Here is a 23,892-nt window from a genome sequence, read left to right as displayed (position 1 = left end):
GCCCCTGTCCAGCCAGCCCCACTTTCCTGCTTGGGGCTCCCCATCTGCTCCCCTCCCCTCAGGGTGTCCCTCATGCCTCCAGTCTCTGCCCAGGCCTCAGTTTCCCTTCCCAGCTGCTCCTCTAAACATCCCCCCCCTTCGCAGTCCCCATGCCCAGCCCAGTGCTTGTTTTCCAGCCCTTGGCTGCTTTCCTATCAGACTTTCGCCCTGTCCAGCTCTCGCCAGTGCCCTCTGCATGCGAGAGCTTCGTTCCCATCTTCCTGCCCAGCCAGCCTCAGTGCCCGTAACTCCCAGGCCCTGCTTGGCCCTGGTTCCAGTCTCCCTTCCCTCTGCCCCAGCGTCATGCGCCAAGCGGGCCCTCCCACACCCGCCAGGCCAGGCTCTCGTCCTCTGCTTTCGATTCAGGCAGCTGCCACCCTGACTCAGATCAGCAGGAAGGGCCCAGAGCATCCGAGAGAGAGAGAGAGAGTCTGCTCAGAGTGTGCTTGTCGGAGCCCACTTACCCTTCTGATCTTCACAACCCACCCTGGCAGGGATGTCCAGGGCTGGCCTTGTGATCGTACTTCCTGTGCTTTGTTTTAAATCTGCTGCCTCTTCATTCCATTGGGTGACCTCTGCCATGCTCCATGAAGAGATAACAGCTCTCCCTTCATGGCCTGACAGACCTCAGTCTAGGGATGTACGCGACGAGTCGACTGACCGATGAGCCTTGGCTTATCTGGCCGGCGAGTCGCTTCTCCCCCCATCTTGCTCCTCTGTATCAGAGGTACCCAGGATGGGCAAGGGAGCCAGCTTAAAAGCTGGTTCCCCCATCACCATCTCTGCGGAGTGGCAGGGGAGGCAGAGGGAGAGGGAGAGGGGACGGAAGCTCCTCTCCCTTCGAAATGCACAAGAGCCCCGCGGCTCAGTCCCCCACACTGACGCAGGAGTAAGTTGGTTGTAATTGTTTTGTTACAGTCATTAAGGAAAAGGAAAAGCTGTTCTGCCTGAACTTCAATTGAAGTCAGTTACTGACTCTTTTAGGCATCAGCTAGTCCCGGCAGTGCAGTTCTGTCTTTCGCCTCACTGCCTCGCCCTGCTCGCCCTCTCTAGACGGCATGTTATGTGCGGAGTCCGTTCTGGGTCCTTCAGCAGGTTGGGTTTTTATTTTTGTTGCAACAAAAACAAATGGATTTTTCACACAATTTATGTACAAAGGTTTGCAGTTGTGCGATGGTCCCAGAGCAGAGGGTGGGCCAGGTTTCCCCCCCGCCGTCCCTGCACTGCTGCAGAGGAAATCCCCAAAAGGGCAGTTTGGGACTAAGGAGGGGTCACCCCACACCTGTCTGACTGGCCCACGATGAGCATGGTTCCGTGGGCTGTGACCCTGGCCGCTAGTTACGGGCGAGGGGCTATGTGGAGAGCCACAAACTGAGGCAAACACTTTCCACCTAACGGTGCAGAACCCCACTGCAAGGCCGGAGCTCATTGAGTATTATTGTGAATGGCTCCTTAGTAACTACTGCACTTCCAGAGCAGAGAGAGCCCTCGGCTGCTCCTGAGAACTTAAACAACGAGCGTGAAGCTGTGTTCACTGGCTGCACCATGCCGGGGCCGTGTGTGATTTGATCCAAAGGCCGCTGAGTATAAACACCCGTGCTCCCTGCGGTGCGCAGGGCATGGTCTTCAGGCAAGTTTCTCCACAAAGCTGGTCGGTGAAGACCTACGCAAGAGTTTGGCACCCACTTGAGCTTCTACTGAGCAGTTTTCTCTGGGGCAGGTTGAAAACTCCTTGGGCCAGGACCAGTGTAGGCATAGATCCCAAAGCCAGAAGGGACCCTCTAGTCTGACCTTCTCTACAGACCCTCCTCAAAACCACTGAATGTTAATTTTAAAAGTGCCCGTGATGGGGATTCCACCACAACCCTTGGTTCATTGTTCCACTAGTTAATGTTACTCATTATTAAAAATGTCTTATTTCTGGTCTGGAATGGCCTCGGGCTATGTTTGCAAAAGGCCAAGCTTACGTTGGGTGTTCAGAACGTAATAACTGCTGAGTTGAAAAAAACTGTCCTGGTGTCCAGATCTGTCTGGGTTGTTTTAGGTGTTGTCATGTTTGTTGCTGTTGTTTTTACCTTTTAAAATGTAGTCCGTGAGCAATGTGGGGACCTTCTCATTATCCTCCTTCATTGCAAAGAGAACTGCAGAAAGAGGAAACAATCATGAGAATGACCCTGCGAAGGCAGACACACACCAAATCCGGATTTCAGCCAGGCCCTAGACATTGTTCAGTGAAACGAGGGACCTTATGCTCCCACCAAGCACACAGGGATCTGCTAGTTCTGGGACTAGTGGGTGGCGGGGGGCAGAAGAGGGCTGTGATCAAGCATGCGTATGTGCGTCGGTACGTGGGTCGGCCAGCATCACTGCCACATTCTCTCTCGTTTCTTTCATTAATTTTAATTTCCTGAGTAATCCAGGAGGGTTATGCTGATCCTGGGGGTACAACATGGATTAATCTGCAATTTTCTGCAGTTGTCAGTCATCAGATTTTTCAATACAGGTCCTTTTGGCTAGGTTTCCGGGACACCCTAGGGTGCTGCAGGAAGTAATATTGAGCTAGTGGGTGGTAATCTCCTCTCTTGGGCCGTGTCCACACTCAGGGGTTCTTTCGAAAAAAGTACCCTTTTTTCGAAAGAACTTCCCCTGCGTCCAGACTCAAGCCGCGTTCTTTCGAAATTATTTCGAAAGAACGCGGCTTTTCTTTCGATGGCGGTAAACCTCGTTTCACGAGGAAGAATGCCTTCTTTCGAAAGTTCCTCTTTCGAAAGAAGGCGTTCTACAATGTAAAGAGGCCGTCTTCGAAAGAGAGCATCCAGACTCGCTGGGTGCTCTCTTTCGAAAAAGCGGATTTCCTCTATCGAAAGATCCGCCTGCTGTCTAGACGCGATCTTTCGAAAGAGGCTCTTTCGAAAGATGCTTTCGAAAGAGGCTCTTTCGAAAGAAGCCTGCAGTCTAGACACAGCCTTGGACCCAAGTAGAGTGGCATAAAAAATATTCCAGATTTACACTAGTGTAACAGACTGTCTTCCATCTGAGAACTGCTATGAAATCAGTATCCCACCATGGTGTTGGGGGCACTGCGCTACGTAGAAGCTGACTCCTTTAAGGGAACTCTTAATAGCAAGCTCTTGTCTTTTTGCTCATTACAGTTCAAAAGTCATTCAAGTGCAGGGCTGTAAAGCTAGTCAATCCCAGTCACTTCTGACGCTTGGCCACGAGATTCCTCTTCACTTTGAGCAGCGCGGCTCAGCACTGCTAGGTAACGTCCACGCTCCGCTCTTGCAAGGAGTGCTTCCTTAGTGCGGCAACTACGACCGGGCCTGCTGCTGTTGAGGCTGCTGTACCTCACCGAGCCAACCTTCCTTTGGGGCTGCATTTTGTCATGCTTGTTCTCAGCACATGGGTGACTCTGGGGAGGGGAGGAGGTCTGAGCGTTACCTCTCTCAGGTGCTCAGCTGGATGGCTCTGGCTCAGAGTCCAACTGACTGCCAGGGGTTCCCCAGCACAGACTGGCGGTGACCCTGGGGGGGGGGGGGGTGGGAAGTGTTACACTTCTTGGCAGTGCGCTGGTTGCTTGGCCACTTGCCAGGATTATCTGGGTGTCTCTCACGGAGCCATTTTGCTGCCATTTCAGGGGCCCCTAGCACCGGTGCACCTCACTTAGGGATGTGAGCGACTAGTCAACGATCTGATAAGCAAATGCTTATTGATAGTCAGCACACTAGTCAGCTAGTCGCTCCCCCTCTATCAGAAAGAGACAGCAAGGGGGTATAGAGGAGGGGGTGCTTCAAAGCGGTAGCACTGCATGGAGCCTGGGGCTGGACCCTGGGCTCCACGTGGCGCTGCCGCTTTGAAACGCCGCGTGCAGCCCGGGGCCAGCAGGGGACTCCCCAGTGTTTGAAAGTGGCAGCGCCAGACTCTGGGTTCCATGTGGTGCTGCCACTTGGACACACTGCGGGGAGCACAGGGCCAGCGGGGGACTGCAGGATTCCTCTGCTGGCCCCATGACTCCCCGCAGCGCTTTCACCTTCGAAGTGTAGCTACGGCCCTGCGGTTGCTGCTACCCTTCAAAGGTGAAGGTGCCCTTATCGACTAGTTGAATAGTCCATTTAAATTTAACATCCCTAACTGCCACATTCTCTCTTGCAGGAGGAGTTGCGAGTACTCTGGAGGATAAGGTCATAATTCAAAATGATCTGGACAAATTGGAGAAATGGTCTGAGGTAAACAGGATGAAGTTTAATAAGGACAAATGTAAAGTGCTCCACTTAGGAACGAACAATCAGTTTCACACATACAGAATGGGAAACGACTGTCTAGAAAGGAGTACAGCAGAAAGGGATCTAGGGGTCACAGTGACCACAAGCTAAATATGAGTTAACAGTGTGACGCTGTTGCAAAAAAAGCAAACATGATTCTGGGAGGCATTAACAGGTGCGTGGTGAGCAAGACACGAGACATCATTCTTCCACTCTACTCTGCACTGATTAGGCCTCAGTTGGAGTATTGTGTCCAGTTCTGGGCACCACATTTCAGGAAAGATGTGGAGAAACTGGAGAAGGTTCAGAGAAGAGCAACAAGAATGATTAAAGGTCTAGAGAACATGACTGACAAAGACTGAAAGAATTGGGTTTGTTTAGTTTGGAAAGGAGAAGATTGAGAGGGGACATGATAGCCGTTTTCAGGTATCTAAAAGGGTGTCACAAGAAGGAGGGAGAAAACTTGTTCATCTTGGCCTCTGAGGATAGGACAAGAAGCAATGGGCTTAACTGCAGCAAGGGAGGTTTAGGTTGGACATTAGGAAAAAGTTCCTAACTGTCAGAGTGGTTAAACACTGGAATAAATTGCCCAGGGAGGTTGTGGAATCCCCATCTCTGGAGATATTTAAGAGCAGGTTAGATAAATGTCTATCCGGGATGGTCTAGACGGTATTTGTTCCTGCCATGAGGGCAGGGGACCGGACTCGATGACCTCTCTAGGTCCCTTCTAGTATTCTATGATTCTATGATCCCTAACCTCGGTCCCTCCCTCACTCTCAGGGTGTGGCTCATAATGGTCTTGGCTTTTGTGGTCTGCGACACCTGGATCTCATTTTGGTTGCAAATCCCATCCCTGCCACAAGGTCGCAGGTGAAAGTCAGTGCCATCGCTGCTATGTTTGTGGACCTCTAAACAATCAGTGAGCAAATAGTTAACAGCATCATGTATCAGTGTTTAATGAGGGACACAAAGGAAAGGTTCTGGGGGGAGTCTGGGGGAGGGGGAGGTGGACTACGCCCCAGAGACCCCTGCAGGATGTTTATGGCCTTGCCACACCCCACCCCAGGAAAAGAGCAGAGGAGAAGTCCTCCAGGTGGGCTAGAATTGACAGGACAGTTATCCAGGAGGCTCAGGACTTTCAAGTTTCTCATTGGGAGTTCAGGAAAGACCTTCTCTATTGAGCTGAGCTAGACCCAAACACAGGGGAGATCTGCAACCAGCTCCTGGTGCGATGGGAGGCCAAAAGAGAAGTCCTGCAATTGGCCGATTCCGTATTATTGAATTATCCAACAAATTCTTGGACTGCATTGGAGACTATTTTTTATTTCAGAAGGCTGAGAAAGCTACTGGGGGAAGCTGTTCTAGATTTGATTTTAACAAATAGGGAGGAATTGCTTGAGAATTTGAAAGTGGAAAGCAGCATGGGTGAAAGTGATGATGAAATCATAGAGTTCATGATTCTAAGGAATGGCGAAAATAGAAACAATGGATTTCAGGAAGGCAGACTTCAGTAAATGCAGAGAGCTGGAAGGTAAGGTCCCAGGGGAAGCAAGACTAAGAGGAAAATCAACTGTAGCTGGCAGTTTTTCAAAAGCACATTATTAAAGGCCAAAGACCAAACTATTCCACTGTATCGGAAATGCGGTAAGACACCACCATGGCTTAACCAGGAGATCTTCAATTATCTAAAAATCAAAAAGTGGAAACTAGGTCAAAGTACAAAGGATGAACATAAACAACACAAGTGTGCAAGGATAAAATTAGAAAGGCGAAGGCACAAAACAAGCTCAGTCTAGTTAGAGACATAAAGGGTAACAAGAAGACAGTCTACAAATATATTAGAAGCAAGAGGAAGACCAACAACAGGGTAGGACCATTGTTCCACAAGGAGGGAGAAACAATAACAGGAAACTTAGCAATGGCAAAGGCGCTTAATGATTTCTCTGTTTCAGTTTTCACCAAGAAAACTGGTGATGACTAGATGCCTAAAGACTTGGGTTTTCACACTGACCTACTGTGTGACCTTGGACAAGTCACGTGACATCCCTGTGACCATCTGTAAAGTTTGGATCGTAATCAGGGCTCGCCGAACTGCGGAAAGCCCCGCTCACCAGCCACGCTGTCCAGCAATCTGCGCATGCGCAGATCATTCTGCGCAGATCGCCCGAACCCGGCTCTTCCAGGTTACAATCTACTCGCCCACGGGTGAATAGATTGTATTATTTGTCGAGCCCTGATCATACTACTTCCCAACCCAGAGGTTTCATTCAGTGTTTGTAAACCCTAGAAATTCCTTGGATGGAAAGACACCGAATTACTTCATTACAGAGCAGTCAGATGCACTTTTGTTTTCCGTATGTTTCACGTCCTGTTTTCACTTCATGTGTTCAAGTTTCATCTTCCAGTGAGACTCTTGTTAATCTTTCTGTTCACTTGGCATCCTATGCGGGAGGAAACACACGTGACAAGTATTGATCATGTTGCTTAATGCGCCGCTAGAAGGCGCTCAGTGTAGCTGATGAGGTGGGTAGGACAACTTAGAATTCGTAGTGAACAGAATAAAAAAGCCCTTAATTCAGGGGATTAGGAATGCAGAGCTGGTTGTTGTTCAGAAAACACTGAGATTTCTTCTAGCTCGATAAAAATAATTTCTGAAGTATAACATATTTGCATCACAGCCAGATGCAACTTTACACGCTAATTATGCAGAATAGATTTATCCTTGGTAACCTTTCTGGAAAATGTTTTGCACTGGAGACGAGCAGTGTTTGACACTGCTCACAAACTGTCTCTATTGTATAGAATCTGTACAAAACAGCCATTCATAGAACTTCATTCCTTTCAGAAGAGCCAGTGTTTGCTTCATTTAATCCAAAACACAGTTTCCATGGAGACACAGAGGGAGCCTGAGGAGTTTCCCAGATTGCACCAGGCTTGTCACAACAGATCAGCCTTTTATTTTCTGTTCTGAGTTAGAGTTAGAGGATAAATTCATTAAACAATAAATAGACTTTAGATATTTGTGAAATGCCCTTTAACCTACAAAATGTTCTTGCTCGTGCTCCAGTATAAAAAACTGGAAATTGCCAGCAAAAAAAAGTGTAGAAATTTGAAATCAGAAAAATAAGGACGAAGAATGGCATTTGTTTGTGGTAATTTGAAACCTCTCCATCCCCGCCCCCTGAGGTGTCCTGAAAGAGCCCAGCCTTTCTTGCCTGTTCGGCTCATGTCTCGTTCAGCTCCATGCTGAACATAGGAGCCTGCAAATGAAACTCAGTGCCCATGATTGCCATGAAATGTATAAACTTCTTCAACAGAGCGTCAGTCCTACTGATGCCAGGAATTGGGTGTTCAGGGCACAACCAAGCTCAGGAGTGAATAAAATAATAGGAGGTCCACATGTCCCTCTGAATTTCACCAGTTATACTCCACCCCCAAGGCCCTGCCACTGGGAGACCCTAAAATGATACCCTTAAATGGCAAATATGTATGGAAAACCCAGGGACTTACTGTTTGTCAGCATCTGCAGATCTTCAACAGAGGGAGGGGACCCTTTCTTCTCGTACGGAATAACCGTGTTCAAATACTAGAAAGGAATATCATATACCGTTATTCTCTGCCCCTTGCAGGGCAAGCTAATGGGATGGAAGCATGAAACCAAATTGCTTGAGAGGTGAAAGAAAAGAAATCAAACAAAAACTCTCATAAGTACAGCTGCTAGTGCAAGGAGAAAATCACGTTCAATTTGATGCTATTGTATATTGACACGACAAGCAATGCAAATGGTGCCAAAGAGTGACGAGGACAGAATTGCGTGAGGCATGCCAGAGGCAAGCAGGGGCTGGACTCTACCCACTGTCTTGGAGGAAACACAATGCCTCTTGGGAATAAGGATGTTAAATTTGGATGAATCAACTAATTGAATAATCGATGCAAATTGCATTGACTATTCAATTAGTCGATAAGGGCACATCTGCCTTTGAATTGTAGCAAAAGCACTGCCAGCTTTTGCTACATTTCAAAGGCGGCAGCGCCGTGGGGAGCACAGGGCCAGCGGGGGACTTGGGCAATTCCCCACTGACGCCGCGCTCCCTGCTTTTGAAATGTAAGAGCCCCGCTCTCGCTACATTTCAAAGGCAGAAGCACCACCAGTTCCCTGCTGTGCCCCCCCCCCCCCCCGAGACAGTGCAGTGGGTAACTGGCTTTTAAGCTGGCTCCCCCCAGCACTGGCTCCTGCTCCACCCCCTTGCTGCCTCTCTCCGACAGAGGCAACTGGGGGCGGTGAGTGACTAGTCGAGTCACTAGTTGACTATCTGATAAGCATTCGCCTATCGGAGAGTCGGCCAGTCGCTTACATCCGTACTGGCGAGCCCTGAGAGAGTGCTCTGACTCCACCCAGCCTCTTACTGAAGCTGCTCACCCTTGCGCTACAGCTGCGTGTCTCACATCAACCTTTCCACGTAGTGTAGACCAGGCGCACGTGTATTAGTGCATTGGAATTAGCTGGCCTGCAGTGTTTATCTTGGCTTAGTAACTTAGTGCGATCTGTCAGTTTTCACTTGCAATCACTTAAATCCTACTTGTTATACTTCAGGGGTGGTCTACCCGTGACTCATGAGCCTGTCACGTTACTGGAATTTGAGGGAAGCAGCCAGATCATGGCTGCACCCATAGGTGGGGGTGCTGGCCCCAACAGTGGTATAAAAGGGGGCCATGTGGGGTATTGAATGGGAGCTTATTGTTTGCTGATCCTGTGTACACTATTTATGTGAGTGTATAATGTCTGTGTGTGTAGGTAGGAATCTGTAATCTGTGTGAAAGCTGAATATTTCTCTGAATGTGGTTGAGCATTGCTATGGACAGGCTGATTAGCGAGGCCCTGTGGGACAATGGCACTTGATGGGCCAAGGACACACCTAAAGCATGACGGCGGAGACCTAAGAGCAGCCAGCAGAGAGAGGCTGAGGGCCAGGTGACTGGCTGCATACAAGAAGAGGCCAGGAAGGAGGTATAAAGAGGCCATGTGGTCTATGCCATTTTGTTCTCAGCTCAGCACTTCATCCTAGAGGCAGCACTGCAGGGATCGAAGAGCCCGAAGGTCCTGTGAACCCATCCTGATCTTAGGATGTGCAACAAGAACTTTTAAACCAGCAGCTGTAACATCTCTGCTAGAGCCTGCATCGAGGACAGGGAGATTCGGTGCATGTAACGTACTATTCTTTAACAACCTTACTCTCATGCTTCTCTTTCTTGTGATAATAAACCTTTAGATATAGATTCTAAAGGACTGGCCCAGCGTGATTTGTAGGTAAGATCCAGAGGGTAAATTGACCAGGGATCTGTGGCTGGTTTCTTGGAACCGGACAGAACTTGTTCGGGGTAGGTGGGATTGGGGGCTAGGACCCCCCCACCTGTGTATAGGCCCGAGGCCATCTGGGGCACAGATATTGCTGGGGTGTCGGAGGGGTTTTGCTCATGAGGCTTCAGGCAGGCTGCTGAAGCGCTCTGTGGGACTGGTTTGTGGCCTGTTTGGAGAAGTCACCAATATGGGGGCTGTAAGGAGCCCCGGATTTGAGCAATTTGCCCTGAGCGGACGCCCTCAGCTGTGCCTGGACACGACCTGGTCCGTCACAGAGCCGCATGCAGCTCTTCACCCCTGAAAGCGTGGCTCGTGAAGCCGCCCCATGTGCCCCCACAAATGGTCCCCGGCTCCCTGTGCTCACCAGGTGCAGGGGAGCCGTCCAGCATGGCAAAATGGCATTGGCAAGATGCGTTGGCCGGTGGGAACCTGATGTGGCCAACAAGCCTAACCCGTGGTTTTTAAAGGGGCAGCATCTCTTTTTTTTTTTCCTCAACATCTCTGACTGGTGGGGAGCTCTTCCTTTTTTTTTGTTCAACAATTCTGGTGCGGTTCTTCGCATTTTTTCCACCGCTGTTTCGGCTCTCTTCGTTTAATGGGTTGGCCACCCCTGGTATACTTAATAAAAACTCTTTTGTTTATTATCAAACCCAGTGATAAAGGGGGCAAACACCTTTATGACCCTTCTCCGTGTAAAACTTGTACACAGAGTAAGACAGATTTCCTTGGGGGTTGGTCCTCTTTGGGAGCTGTGTTCTGGGTACTGAGTCCTTACAGCCGATCCTCCCAGAGCTCAACTGGTTCAGCATCTGTTTTGCTCTGCTGGAGGAGGGGTGTGATCCCTAGAGGTTTTTAAGTCTCAGCTTGACAAAGCCCTGGCTGGGTTGATTTAGTTGGGTTGTTCCTGCTTGGGGCAGACGGCTGGACTCAATGACTCCTCAGTTCTCTTCCAGCCCTGGGATTCTATGATTCTACCCCAACTCTGTGCCTTGAGGGAAAGACAGAGCTTCTGGCCCAGCTGGACAGGGTGGTGGGGCATCCTAGTGGCCGGGAAAGCAGGCACCATTGTCTTGATGGGCACACCAGGGGCCAACCCCAAGAGGGCCTCTGTGATCCAACCTGTCACAAGAGCGTGCAAGAGAGGAACTCTCCTGCTATAGACCTACTAGCATCCGCAGCAAATAAATGCCTTTCTGGGCCATCTCAGGGCACCTGACGTCCGTACAGCTGCTACGGCAACGGCTCAGTGAGTTCATGTAGCGTGTAGCGTCTACGGCAAGGTCTGAACTTCCTCTGTCGGATGCAATGAAAGTCACTCACGCACCCTGGCTGGCCTGGGGATAATCTACTCCACAGAGACTCGATTTTCAAAGAAGCAGAATAGAAAAGCCATTTCCACCAAGCAGCCAAGGGCGGCGGAGGCCGTGATGCCACATGTCAGCAGCCCCTCTTCAAATCTGTCAGCCGGATGGCTGGCACAACAAAGAAACTGCAGGTTTTCCATCTAAAACAAGCACTTGGCAAAGCCTGGGCTGGGACATTTCAGCCCCAAAGCTGAGCTTTGCTTACGGCAGTGATCAGCCAAACTAGCAACCAGCATGGCCCAAAAGACACACGACAATGTGAGCTCGCGGTTTCACCCACTACAGTGATATTCCGGTGTACGCAGTGTGGCAGGGAAATACCCTGTGCTTGTGTTCGTCGCACTGCAAATTGTTATTAACCAATTCATTCTCAACCTGCACTAAGTTATTCACTTAAGAGTTGTCCCGACTGGTTAATAATTCAGTCACATGGCAGTTTAATATCATGTGCCGCAGGAGAGGCATTAAAGAGCCGCTTGCGAGTGGCTGTCTGAGTATCACTGTCTTCAGGTGAGACCCGGCCCTAGTCGGGGCTGACACTAGGTGTGTGCCCCACTGCCCTGCCACTTCATTTTGAGGCCCTCGGTGGGACTTGAGTGGTGCCATGCTGGTCCCTGGAGAAGGATGAGGTGTCTGGGGAGGCCGTTGGAGAGATCCAGCCAAGGGGATATGGATTTAGGCCTAGACTTTAGACCAGCCCCTGCAGGCTATGGAGTTGTGGGGCCTGGGCCTCAAAGTTGGCCCCAGGGGCTAGGGGTCTTTGTCTTATGCCAGGTCCTACATAGTAGGGATGTAAGCGACTAGTCACCTATCCCATAAGCCAAAGCTTATCGGACAGTCAACACGCTAGTCGACGAGTCGCTTCCCCCCACTTGCTGCTTCTATCAGTAAGGGGGGGGGAGAAGAGAGGGTGCTGGGGGGAGCCGGGTTAAAAGCCAATTCCCGCCAGCTCCATGGGTGGGGGTAGGAGTGCAGCAGCAGTGTTCCACCTTTGAAATGTACAAGAGTCCCGCAGGGGACGCCATTTGGCCTCGTGGGCTCTTGCCCCATTTCAAAACGGAAGTGCCCTTATCGACTAATCGAATAGTCGATGGAAATCCCGTCCATTAATTTCATCATCCCTACTGCACAGTTAGCTAGAGCTTGGGCCTCTTGCTGGGCCCTGCTCAGGGGGTGAGAATTTAGGTGATGTCTCTGCCTCAGGCTGGTCCCCGTCCCAGGGCTGAATTTCAGCACAAGTGACTGCAGAGAACAGACTGGGCTATGCAGTCGTTTATTGAGAGAACGTATTATTGGCTGAGTGGTTTTACGGTTTTCTAGTGCTCTGCGGCTCAGATTCCTTTGAGCCTGACCAGTTTTCACTGAGGTTTCCGGCCCAGTTGCACTTTCAGCTCCCTTGTTTATTTCCACATCTAACGCTGGGGATCAAGTCTCCCCATAATAATCTTTGTGAATTGCGATTGTAGCGAACGGGCGGCTGGCCTCCCGAGATGGGCTGTGGAGAAACCTGCTTCTCTCCAGCTTTCCCTTCATTTCTCTCCTTTGCTTTCCCGCTTCCCCCACCTCCCCTCCTGAGCCGGATCCCAATCCCTGAAACCAAACTAGGAATCTCCACAAAGCTGCTTTTATGCTTCTCCAGGGCTGCTCAGCCCTGTGCAGAGGGGAAGCCCTAGTTGGGGCAGCCTTGTAGCAGAAAGGGAACCCCACAGGGGAAACCCCAAGGGAACCCCAAGTTCCACAGGGGAACGAGGCCGTGTTGTACAGAGCTCGGGGACCAGCAGCCTCCTGTGGGCATTCTCCTGCCTTGCTCATGCAAGGGGCCACGGAGTGGCTGGATAGCGGAGCTGATGTGATGGCGGACACACTGAGGACTGAATTGGGAACCACCTTCCGGGACACACGAGCGCTACAGTTCTCGAGCTGAAGAGCCAACACTCTGTATGTAGAGGCTGTAACGACTCACACGCTCTCATAGGGGACTCGGCTCCCAGGGGTGTGTGACATACCAACAACCATAGGGCATTGGCATGTAGGGGCAAGTAATTTGTAGCAAGTAAAAGGCTGGCACATACGACTTCTATGCTGGAGCAAGGAGGATCCAGGTCCTGACTCATGATTCTGACTTAAGGAGAAGCTCCTAAGGCACAGAGTTTTAAAAACACAAAAATAAATTGACTGAGTGGCATGGGCTGTGTTTTTCACCCAACAGTACTCACAACCCCATTCCATAGCCCAAAACGGTTATTAAAAATGTATCTCCTTCAACACGAGGAGTGAAACTCACTCATTGACCCTCCAGCGAGCCAGACTAAGAACAGCTGTGTTCTTCCCAGCTAGCCCTCCATTTTGTTGATTTACATGGAGAGAGGGCTGGGAGGGGCAACCAGTCGGCCAAGTTAATTTCATCCTGCGTAGCAGCCCCCTTTTCTTTAGCAAATATTTCCACATCGTGGGATTTGTGTTTTAAGCAAGTCTTCTTTTAACCATCTAGGACATTAATTTAGAAAAGCAATGGTATCTCCTCCCCACCCCCCAGCAGTGATACTCCCTCGGCAGGCCAGGCCAGAATCCTAACCCGCCCCTTGTGTGCATGCATCTTAATGACAGTCATTAATCAGCTGATTGTGCACTCTTGGGGCTGCCTCCTGCCTGCCTCCTTCTCTATGCAGGGCGAAGGGTGCACAGTGAAGAAGCGGGTCTCGTGGAATCACACTTCTTTTGGGGTCCAACTCTGGGACAGTTTGTCTCCTCGAGTGTGGAAAGGGGCAGGAGGGAATGTTTTATGAAGGAACTTCCACAAGGATGATTTTTCAGAAAGTACCCCATGGCATGCCCTTGGAGGGAATGGGAGCATGGCACTCCAGGGTAGAGGCCAATAAGCACATCCTGAAATGTGGCCGATCCAGTGGGTACCATATGGACGAGCAGCATGAGCAGGACTATCTGCAGGGAAGTCTTGTGTCCTTTCACTGGGGATCTAACCCTTGTGAAACCCTCCCAAGGCAGCATAGATCCATCCTAGATACGTAACCAGGGACCTTCAACGCCTATAACCAGCCTGGAGGCCCTGGGATCCCAAAAGAGAGCCACCGAAAACTTAAAGCAGCCTAAAGCTGTACTGATTTCTCTGGCTAACTCACTCCTCTGGCGGCTGGAAGGAGACACATTGTGATGACTGGCACAAAGCGCTGCTCTTGAAGAAGTCACAGGTTTAGGAAAGAGGAACGGCTATCGTTCCCTATGGTTTAGATTATTTCATAACTAAAAATGAGCTCCCAAGGGGGCATTGCCAGTTTAAGCCAGTTCAGGAAGCACTGGAGGGAGACAGGAATGCAATGCAAAAAACCAAGAAGCCCGGCAAACGGAAGCAAGACCTGAGCTTCCCCTTACAGATCATATCGGCTCTGGGTTTGCTCCCTTTTTCGTTTCTGAACCCTTCTTTGGAAAGGGTCGTTATTCCTCAGCACTCACCAGATCCTCTGGATTAATTCTTTTCAGACTACCGACTATACTGACTAATCTCAAGAGTTTCAACTATTTGCCCTTTGTTTTGTGGGTTGGTCATGTAAACGACATAGTATTGTTTCTGCTTTCTAAATGGATGAGTGAAACATTTTAAAAAGAAGAATGACTAATGCCTAGCAAAAAATGAATCACCAACTTTGACATGACTTTTCCGATGAGTGCTCATTCATGAATTATCTGAACATTTTAGGATTTGCACACGCTTTCTGAAACACCCAGCAGGGCCTGGATACTTATGAAAAATAAAAACCATGTACCCCAATGTCACCAAAATCCAAATTCAGCATTTTTGGTTTGCAAAAATGTTTATAAATCAATTGGTTTAATATCAGCCAAATCTGTTCAAAACCTAGCTTGCTTCTTCAATTTTTTTTCAGGAGAAATGACACACGTCCACTGTTGTGAGTTACCTGATTTATGGAGAAGATTTGCACATACCTGTTTATCAGTGGCTGAGTTTCCAAATGTCTGCCGAATACCAGTCTGCAAGATGTTAGAGATTCCTTCCATGCTGAATCGCTGCAAAGATGAGAAAAAACATCGGATTTATGCTGTGCTAGAAGAGTGGGCAGTGGTAGTGCCTAGTGCAGCATGCAAAGTGTACAACATGGTATCAATTATAATGGGTGCCCTCACAAAGAGATCAGTTTGGTCTTTTCAGTAACAGAATGCTGTTCTTTGTAGCATAGTCTGAGAAGTAGGTAGGTCAGGATATGGCGGCCTTAGCTTAGCATCAGCCATAAACTCCTTGGCTGTGTCTAGACTGCATCCCTTTCCCGTAAAAGGGATGCAAATTAGACATATCGCAATTGCAAATGAAGCAGGGATTTAAATCCCCCCACTTCATTAGCATAAAAATGGCTGCCGCTTTTTTCCAGCTTGGAGCTTTGCCGGAAAAAAGCGCCAGTCTAGACGCGGATCTTTCAGAAAATAAAGCCTTTTCCGAAAGATCCCTTATCCCTCTTAAAAGCCTTTTCCGAAAGATCCGCGTCTAGACTGGCGCTTTTTTCCGGCAAATCTCCGATCTGGAAAAAAGCGGCAGCCATTTTTATGCTAATGAAGCGGGAGGGATTTAAATCCCTGCTTCATTTGCAATTGCGATATGTCTAATTTGCATCCCTTTTTCGGAAAAGGGATGCAGTCTAGAGACAGCCTTCGTGTGTCTCCTCATCCAACTCATCTAGCATTTACCCACCCCGTTTGGAAGTTGATCCATTTTTCAATATAGTGAAAGGGAAAGTGGGTGAGAACAACTTTGTAGTTCTTTGGTTAGTCCCGACCTGGCTGGCAGGTGGGAGACCTTAGTCCAGTCCAGCTCTTTAACAGTTCCCCAGCAGAACATTGCAGCATTTGCTTGAAGAGTTGGAGACCCCCTGTTAAAATCTTTCCCTTTGGGCAAAGATGAGGCAATTGAAACTGCATTCCCCACATCTTTAGCTGAGCACTCTAGCCCCTGGGCTAACAGGTATACGGTAAGCAGCACCACCTCCTCTTCAGCGTGCGAAAATGGCACTTAACTCCAAGTGGTTTCACAGATGAGAATCATAAGCCCGGAATAGGCACCTAGACTAGCCTAGGCTCTTCTACTCAGCATCTCCCGTCAGCTAGCAAAGGCAGGACGCCATCTAGCATGTCGACCTTTGTGAATTATGGTAGAGTTGCTTCCCAGCCATCTCAGGCTTTATGAATCACAGCGAGTTTGGGGTCACTTAAAAGTGAGGTGCTCTTCAGCATTACAATGCCTAACTTCTTGTGTATTTCCAGCCCTCTTTACTTTAGAGAAGAGATGAGTAAAAGGGGATAGAATACATCTTTACAAATCTATGAATGGTACAAGGAAGGTAGATTGTTCTTGCATTGTGGGAGCCAAGTGCTCAAACAGACTATGTAAAGGTGACAAATGTAAAACTTGTAGAAGGAAACAATCCAATGGCAGGAAGCTGAAGCTAGATCAATACAAAATGGAAATAAGGTGTAAATTTTAAACATTAAGGGCAATTAACCAATGGAACAATTTACCTAGATTCTCCATTACTAACAACTTTTACATCATATTTGGATGTTTTTCTCAAAGTGCTGCTCTAGGAATTATTCTGGGGAAGTTCTAAAGCCTGTGTTATCATCACTAGTACATTAGACTGGATAAACTCAACGTTCCCTTTTGGCTTTGGAATCTATGAAATACATTTTTAATGATGCACAACTGTCACAGGGCTATCAATGGAGCCAGCAAGGGATCTAACTGGCAGCAAGAAAGGTTTCAATTGGCATGATTAGAAGGTGAGCAGGGAACATGCAGGAACCTTATTGAATGGGAGAGGTAACCTAGTGATAGATGATGTGGGAAAAGCTGAAGTACTCAATGCTTTCTTTGCCTCTGTCTTCACAGACCAGGTCAGCTCCCAGACGACTGCACTAGGCAATGCAGTATGGGAAGGAGGTGGGCAGCTCATAGCGGAGAAAGAACAGGTTAAGAACTATCTAGAAAAGCTGGACACACACAAATCCATGGGGCCAGATCTAATGCATCTGAGGGTGCCGAGGGAGTTGGCAGATGCCATTGCAGAACCTTTGGCCATTATCTTTGAAAACTCGTGGTGATTGGAAAAAGCCAAATGTGGTGCCATCTTTAAAAAAAGGAAAGAGGAGACTCCAGGGAACTACAGACCAGTCAGCTGTACCTCAGTCCCCAGAAAAATCATGGAGGGTATCCTCAAGGAATGCATTTTGAAGCACTTGGAAGAGAGGAAAGTGATCAGGAACTGTCAACATGGATTCACCAAGGGCAAGTCATGCCTGACCAACCTGATTACATTTTATGACAAGGTAACTGGCTCTGTCAATATGTGGAAGGTGATGGGTGTGATATACCTTGACTTTGGCAAAGCTTTTGCTATGTTTTCCATAGCATTCTTGCCAGCAGATCAAAGAAGTATGGATTGGATAAATGGACTGGAAGATGGCTAGAAAGCTAGCTAAATTGTCGGGCTCAACAGCGTGATGTCTTGATTGGCAGTCAGTCTCAAGCGGAATGCCCCAAGGGTTGGTACTGGGGCGTTTTTCTTAAACATCTTTATTAATGACCTAGTTGAGGGGATGGATTGGACCTTCAACACATTTGCAGATGACACTGAGCTAGGGGGAGAGGTAGATAAATTGGAGGGCAGGGATCAGGTCCAGAGTGACCTAGACTAATTGGAGGATTGGGCCAAAAGAAATCTGATAAGGTTCAACAAGGACAAGTGCAGAGTCCTGCACTGGGGACAGAAGAATCCCAAGCACCATTACAGGCTGGGGACCAAATGGCTTAAGAAGCAGTTCAGCAGAAAAGGACCTGGGGATTCCAGTGGATGAGAAGCTGGATATGAGTCAACAGTGTGCCCTTGTAGCCAAGAAGGCGAATGGCATATTAGGGTGCATTAGGAGGAGCATTGCCAGCAGATCTAGAGAAGTGATTATTCCCTTTTATTCGGCACTAGTGGGGCCACATCTGGACTATTGCCTCTAATACTTGGCCTCCTGTTACAGATGTGGACACATTGGAGAAAATCTAGTGGAAGGCAACAAAAATTATTGGGGGCTGGACCCTTACTGAGGAGAGGCTGAGCGATCTGGGCTTGTTTGGTCTGCAGAAGAGAAGAGTGAAGGGGGATTTGAGAGCAGCCTGCAATTACCTGAATGGGGGTTCCAAAGAGGATGGAGAGAGGCTGTTCTCAGTGGGGGCAGATGGCAGAATTAGGAGCAATGGTCTCAAGTTACAGTGGGGGAGGTCTAGGTTGGCGATTAGGAAAAACTATTTCCCTAGGAGGGTGGGGAAGCCGGGGGATGGGTTCCCTAGGAGGGGCTGGAATCTCCATCCCTAGAGATTTTTATGACCTGGCTTGTCAAAGCCCTGGCTGGGATGGTTTAGTTGGGCTGGTCCTGCTTTGGGCAGGGGGCTGGATTTGATGACTCCTGAGATCTCTGCCAGCCCTGGGATTCCATGACATCACTGACATCAAAAGTTTAACAGAGTTTAAAAGTCGAGTAGGCATTCATATCCACGGCAAGATCAAGCAGTGCTGCATTAGATAAGGTTAAATTGAGAAGCAATCCCTTTCTTCAGGTACTCCATAAGTTCCTGTTTGGGATATATGGCTCCTCTTTTGGAAGAAGCTGGTACTGGCTACTGTTAGAGCAGCTAAAACTACACTGATACAGTTTGGCAACACAATTTGTTCCCTATTCTGCCATCAAAGGCCATATCCAGAGGAAAAAAAACTTTGTTTGATGCAAGTTATGTTCAGCACCCACAGCTGGCATATTGCGTGTGATTGTACATATGTAGCTGCCTGCACTGGCATTTCACATAATTCTAGGAGTATTTATATCGATGCAAAGAGCAGCGCTCCATATATCTCAGTTTGCCAGTGTGATCCAAACAGCCTTCCAGTGCAAGAGCCAGCGCTCGCTGAGATCCGTTAGTGAGTTTCATGTCATCTGACCTGATCGGTGTACCCCAGCACACTAATGAAGGCGCATGTAAAACACCAGTATATCGCAGAAAGACACTGACTGTTAATATTAGAGCATGGGACACGTCTGGGAACTGCCCAGAGGACTACACCTGTAAGAAGGAAACGTGGAACTAAAAACTCTGTTCACCACTCAGAACTGGGGAACTGAATAAACAAGTTTCTCTCAGACAAAGGACAGACCAATGCTACCAGCCATTTGTCATCAGAATCAATTGGTAATCGCATGTCAAGTGGCCATTTATTGCATTTTAACAAACACCGATGGGGAAATAAGCCAGCATGGAATCTCCTTCATCGGCAGACTCCAGTCTCCTTCCTCACAGCTTGAGTGAACGTTACTTTGGTGGAAGCCTTCAGAAGACTCCATTTCAAAGGTTCACAGGACTGTCAAAGAGAGGTACAAACCCCCAAATTATCATCCCCCTAAGGCAATAAGGGAACTGAGAACTTGGACTTTTTAGAAGATCCTGACCTACGGGGAGAAATACCCTTTTATCTTGCTGGAAAGTGGTTTGGAAAGATTCTTACCTTGAACCAGGACTGTAGCGTGGTTAAATCTTAATATCTAGAAATAATTTTTCTCTTTTTATTTGCTTGTATGGTTTCTAATCCTGTTCTTTATACTCACCTGGGATCCTTTTTCCTTTTGCCAGTAAGCTTGTCTTCATTTTAATCTAAACCAATCTAATGCCGCGTTTGAACTGATGTGGTTGTTAACACCAATTAAAGTGATAAATTATGCCGGTTGTTTCCTTCAAGGCGCAAACAAACAACAGTATCCCTCTGAATGGTCTAGGGTAGGATGTAAGTGTAGTCGATTAACCAGTTAATCGATAAGCAAAACCTTATGGCTTAATGCTATAGACTACACGCATTCCCCCCCCTTGCCAATACATCTTTTAGCAGGCTGGCCAGCAGCCCAGCTCAGTCCTGGCTCACGCTGGGTCCAGGACTCCTGCTGCAGCTCTGCATTTGAAGTGTATTAGGAGCCAGGCGGGCAGACAGCCTGGCTTAGTTCCTGCTCGCAACAGGTCGGGGAGCTCAGACCCCCCCACCTTAGACTTCCCTTAGACAGGGGCTGCTGCCACCCCACACTGCTGCCTCTTTTCCAGAGGCAGCAACACTGGGCAACAGGCAGCCGGTCCACAAGGGGGGCTGGTTTTTAAACTGGTTCCCCTTGTGGACCAGCTCCCACCTGGCACCCCACGCTGCTGCCTCTGATACACTGGCTGCTGGCCCCACTCCTGGGGACTATAGAATAGTCAACTAACTGGTAAAAATTCAATTAACAGATATCTCTGCAGAAGGGTGCAGGGGACACCCAGCCTGGAGCTGAGGTCCAAGGATCCCTTGAAGAAAAGAGTCTGGACAAAAGCCACCGCAAGAAAGGATCGAGGTAGGAGAAAGGAGGCAATGAGGGCAGTCTGTAAAAGGTAGGAAGGGGGCTGGGGAAGCTACTGGTGGGTAGAATGGAGTGTTACTTTCAGGCAGTGTCCCTTCTCCATGCCAGCCTGAAGGAGGAAGAGCTAATGGCCACAGCCCTGAAACTGGTAAAAGTTCCCCACCCGTGGAAGTGGCAGCAGTTGTGCATCACGGTACCATTTTCCCACCGTTTTCGACATTAGTCGAAGGACCTTCATTTAAAATCTGCTTTAAAAATACTTAATTAGTGCTGGGATAGGTAAGAATGAATAGGAGTCGGGGAAGGCCTTACAATAGCGGTGGGGATCTGACCAGAGCAGGCATAGCCTTTGAACGTGCTTTTCCCCTACGTCCTGCAGCCTAGGAAGATAGATAAGACTGTAACTTTGTTTTCTTGCTTGTTCTGTAAAAAGACTTTCAGGGTCACCTCCTCTGTAACCTGCTGATGTGGGAGGTTTGTCATGTAGAAAAGGGCTGACCCAACTGAAAACCCTGTAAACAGTAAACTGGGTGGGCATCATAATATTCATCACCTGCCTATTAATTAATATTCATTGTATGGGAGCTAACATTACGAACTAAGGGTTTAGGGGGAGTTGTGGCAGACGTGAATTAGCATACTACAATGGATAAAGGAGTGTAACTGGCCAAATCATTGTGTTGCACTGGGGGGGGCGAGGCGAAACAAGTATCTGCAATAAAGGGGTCCCTTGACTCCACCCGCTCCTGTTTCTTCTCTAACAATTAGCCTGTTGCTGACAATTATAAAACCGTCCCCCTTCTGGGCTGCCATTGGGCATAAGGGCACCCGTTTAGCAGCACTGCTAGGGCTCCGTAAATCCTAAGGACAGCCCTGGTCAGGATGACTCTAGATTGCTAAGGAACATCACGAAAAACAATCCAAGGTTCCGTGTGGCCTTCACAGAGAAGCCTCACACAAAGGAGCAACACTTCTCCGCCCGAGCAAAACGCCCAGACTAACACTACCCCATCAAAATGCTGGTTCCTGGGCTGATGAGCAGTCAGAACCTTCGGATGCAAAAGACCGCATCCCTGGGTATGTGCACTGAGCTCCCCCCAACCCCTCAGTGCACAGACAACACGAGAACTACGTTGCTGACAGCTGAGAAGCAAATGGTGTTTGCTCTTGGAGCTTGCAGTGCCAGATTGCTACCAGTCAGAGGGACATCGTTTTTGGAAAATCCAGTGCAGTTGCGCAGGGCCATTAAGCATGTACTGCAACACGGGACAGTGACTTTCACCAGCATGAGGACATTGATTTGCAACAGTGGGGTCTGTGGGCTGTGGTGAAACAACAGACGGCACACAGCGGCACCAGACTACATTCCCATAGGTGCATCGAAAGAAAGTAAAGATGACGTTGTCTTCAAATACAGAATTTTATTACCAGTGAAAGCAGTGAAAAGATGCACAGCTAAAACAGGACAATGAAACATAACACAAATTTCAAACATCTGTGGAGTTAACTTGACTATAAGTTTAAAAAGGCAGCTGCTAGGTGTGTGTTTCAGTGCACAAATGCCTCTCGTAGATCAGTGTTGTATGTAAAGCTGCAGTTGTCCTTGCTGTCTGCTGTTGGGTAGTGGTGGGGTACATATGTGGTGCCACGTAGATTGTTGAGGGGTGCAGGGAGCTGCCATCCTGGAGTTCTCCAGGACTGGCAAAGGGTGGCAGATCCATGATGGTTGGACCTTTAGGTGCACTAAAGTCTGCAGCATTGGCGTTTGCTCACTGAGAATCCCCATTTTGTCTTGGTGCATCCCCCTCTCCAGGTGAGAGTCTGAGGGTCTCTCTCTGGTTTCGATTCCTCTCCATACCATCTCCTACTGGCCAATTGGGCTCTTTGTCTGTTCAGCGCTGGCTGTGGGCCCCTTCTTTCTCCTTCATATCGGTCAAGTAGCTCATGGGTACGAGGGGGAATACCCGAGACCTCAACAGCAGCTGTAGACAAAACAGACACGTGCCCTTTATTGACACTCACAACAACAGGCAAAATACAAGGTTCAAAATTGCCTTGTCTTGTTCCCATAAAAATGCTAACAAGGCATGTGCCTTGGCATGTGGAGGCCCACCGCACACTCGGCTCTCACACAGCTCTGGCCCAGCCATGGGGAGTGCGTCTGAGTGGCCACCTGGGGTCGGAGGCGGAGGCAGAAGCAGGAGGGTATGACATTGCTGAACAATGTCATCCCTATTTTCATGGGTACAAGTACAGCTCATGGGCACTGTAAACTGGCCCTGTTTTCCAGTGGGGATGTGAGACTGACTGGTTATGTGGTTAGCCAATAAGCTGATTAAACTTTCTCCTGGGTGCCGGCTTCTGGCCAGCTGTGGGGCCAGGATGCTGGGACCTCGGCAAGCTGGGATAATGGGTAGCAAATGGGACCTGGGCAGTCGGGGATGCTGGGACCGTAGGTGGCAGCTGGCACCCTGGGCAAGCCAAGATGCTAGAGCTGTGGGTGGCTGCCAGGACTCTGGGCAAGCCGGGATGCGGGGACCATGGTGCAACCGGGACCTTGGGCACTCAAGGTCAGCAGCAGGGCTCCCTTTGCATGCCGGGCCGGCCCTGATTACGTTCGACTATGTATATGATTCTTTGTGGTTCTTGTTTTAGAATCATAGAACTGGAAGGGACCTTGCGAGGTCATCGAGTCCCACCCCCTGCGCTCACGGCAGGACCCAGCACCATCTAGACCATCCCTGACAGGTGTCTGTCCAACCTGCTTTTAAATAGCTCCACTGATGGAGATTCCACAACCTGCCTAGGCAGCTTATTCCAGTGTTTAACCACCCTGACAGGCAGGAACTTTTTCCTAATGTCCAACCTCAACCTCCCTTGCTGCAGTTCAAGCCTATTGCTTCTTGTCATGTTCTCAAGACCTTTAATCATTGTTGCTTTTCTCTGGACCTTCTCCAGTTTCTCCACATCTCTCCTGAAATGTGGTGCCCAGAACTGGACACAATACTCCAACTGAGGCCTAATCAGCACAGAGCAAAGCGGAAGACTGACTTCTCGTGTCTTGCTCACAATGCTCCTGTTAGTCCATCCCAGAATCATGTTTGATTTTTTTGCAACAGTGTTACACTGTTAGCTCATATTTAGCTTGTGGTCCACTATGACCCCTAGATCACTTTGTACCGTACTCCTTCCTAGACAGTCGTTTCCCATTCTGTGTGAGAGAGATTGGTTGTTCCTCCCTAAGTGGAGCACTTTGCATTTCTCCTTATTAAACGTCATCCTATTTACCTCAGACCATTTCTCCAGTTAGTCCAGATCATTTTGAATTATGACCCTATCCTCCAGAGCAGTTGCAACCCCTCCCAACTTGGTTTCATCTGCAAACTTCATAAATGAACTCTCTATGCCATCATCTAAATCGTTG

The 23,892-nt window shown here is 48.8% G+C and overlaps 1 protein-coding gene across 4 annotated transcripts in view; it reads right to left on the bottom strand.

The window, feature by feature from the left end:
* FEZ1 (fasciculation and elongation protein zeta 1) overlaps nt 1-23,892 on the bottom strand; it is a 72,707-nt gene that overhangs the window by 2,248 nt on the left and 46,567 nt on the right. For 3 of the 4 annotated variants that reach the window (XM_006122298.3, XM_075909461.2, XM_089773265.1), the window contains 3 exons: nt 14,988-15,068; nt 7,812-7,887; nt 2,115-2,180 (listed from right to left, as the gene is read on the bottom strand). In XM_006122298.3, coding sequence (XP_006122360.3) covers nt 2,115-2,180; nt 7,812-7,887; nt 14,988-15,068 — 223 coding nt within the window. Of the gene's footprint in view, nt 1-2,114; nt 2,181-4,665; nt 6,743-7,811; nt 7,888-14,987; nt 15,069-23,892 lie in introns of those variants that run through there. The other variant, XM_075909460.2, reaches the window with a different exon arrangement.

This window comes from Pelodiscus sinensis, chromosome 25 (assembly GCF_052426305.1).
Source record: "Pelodiscus sinensis isolate ZL-2025 chromosome 25, ASM5242630v1, whole genome shotgun sequence".
Taxonomy (NCBI): Eukaryota; Metazoa; Chordata; order Testudines; family Trionychidae; genus Pelodiscus; species Pelodiscus sinensis.
This window is presented reverse-complemented; position numbering and strand designations above follow the sequence as displayed.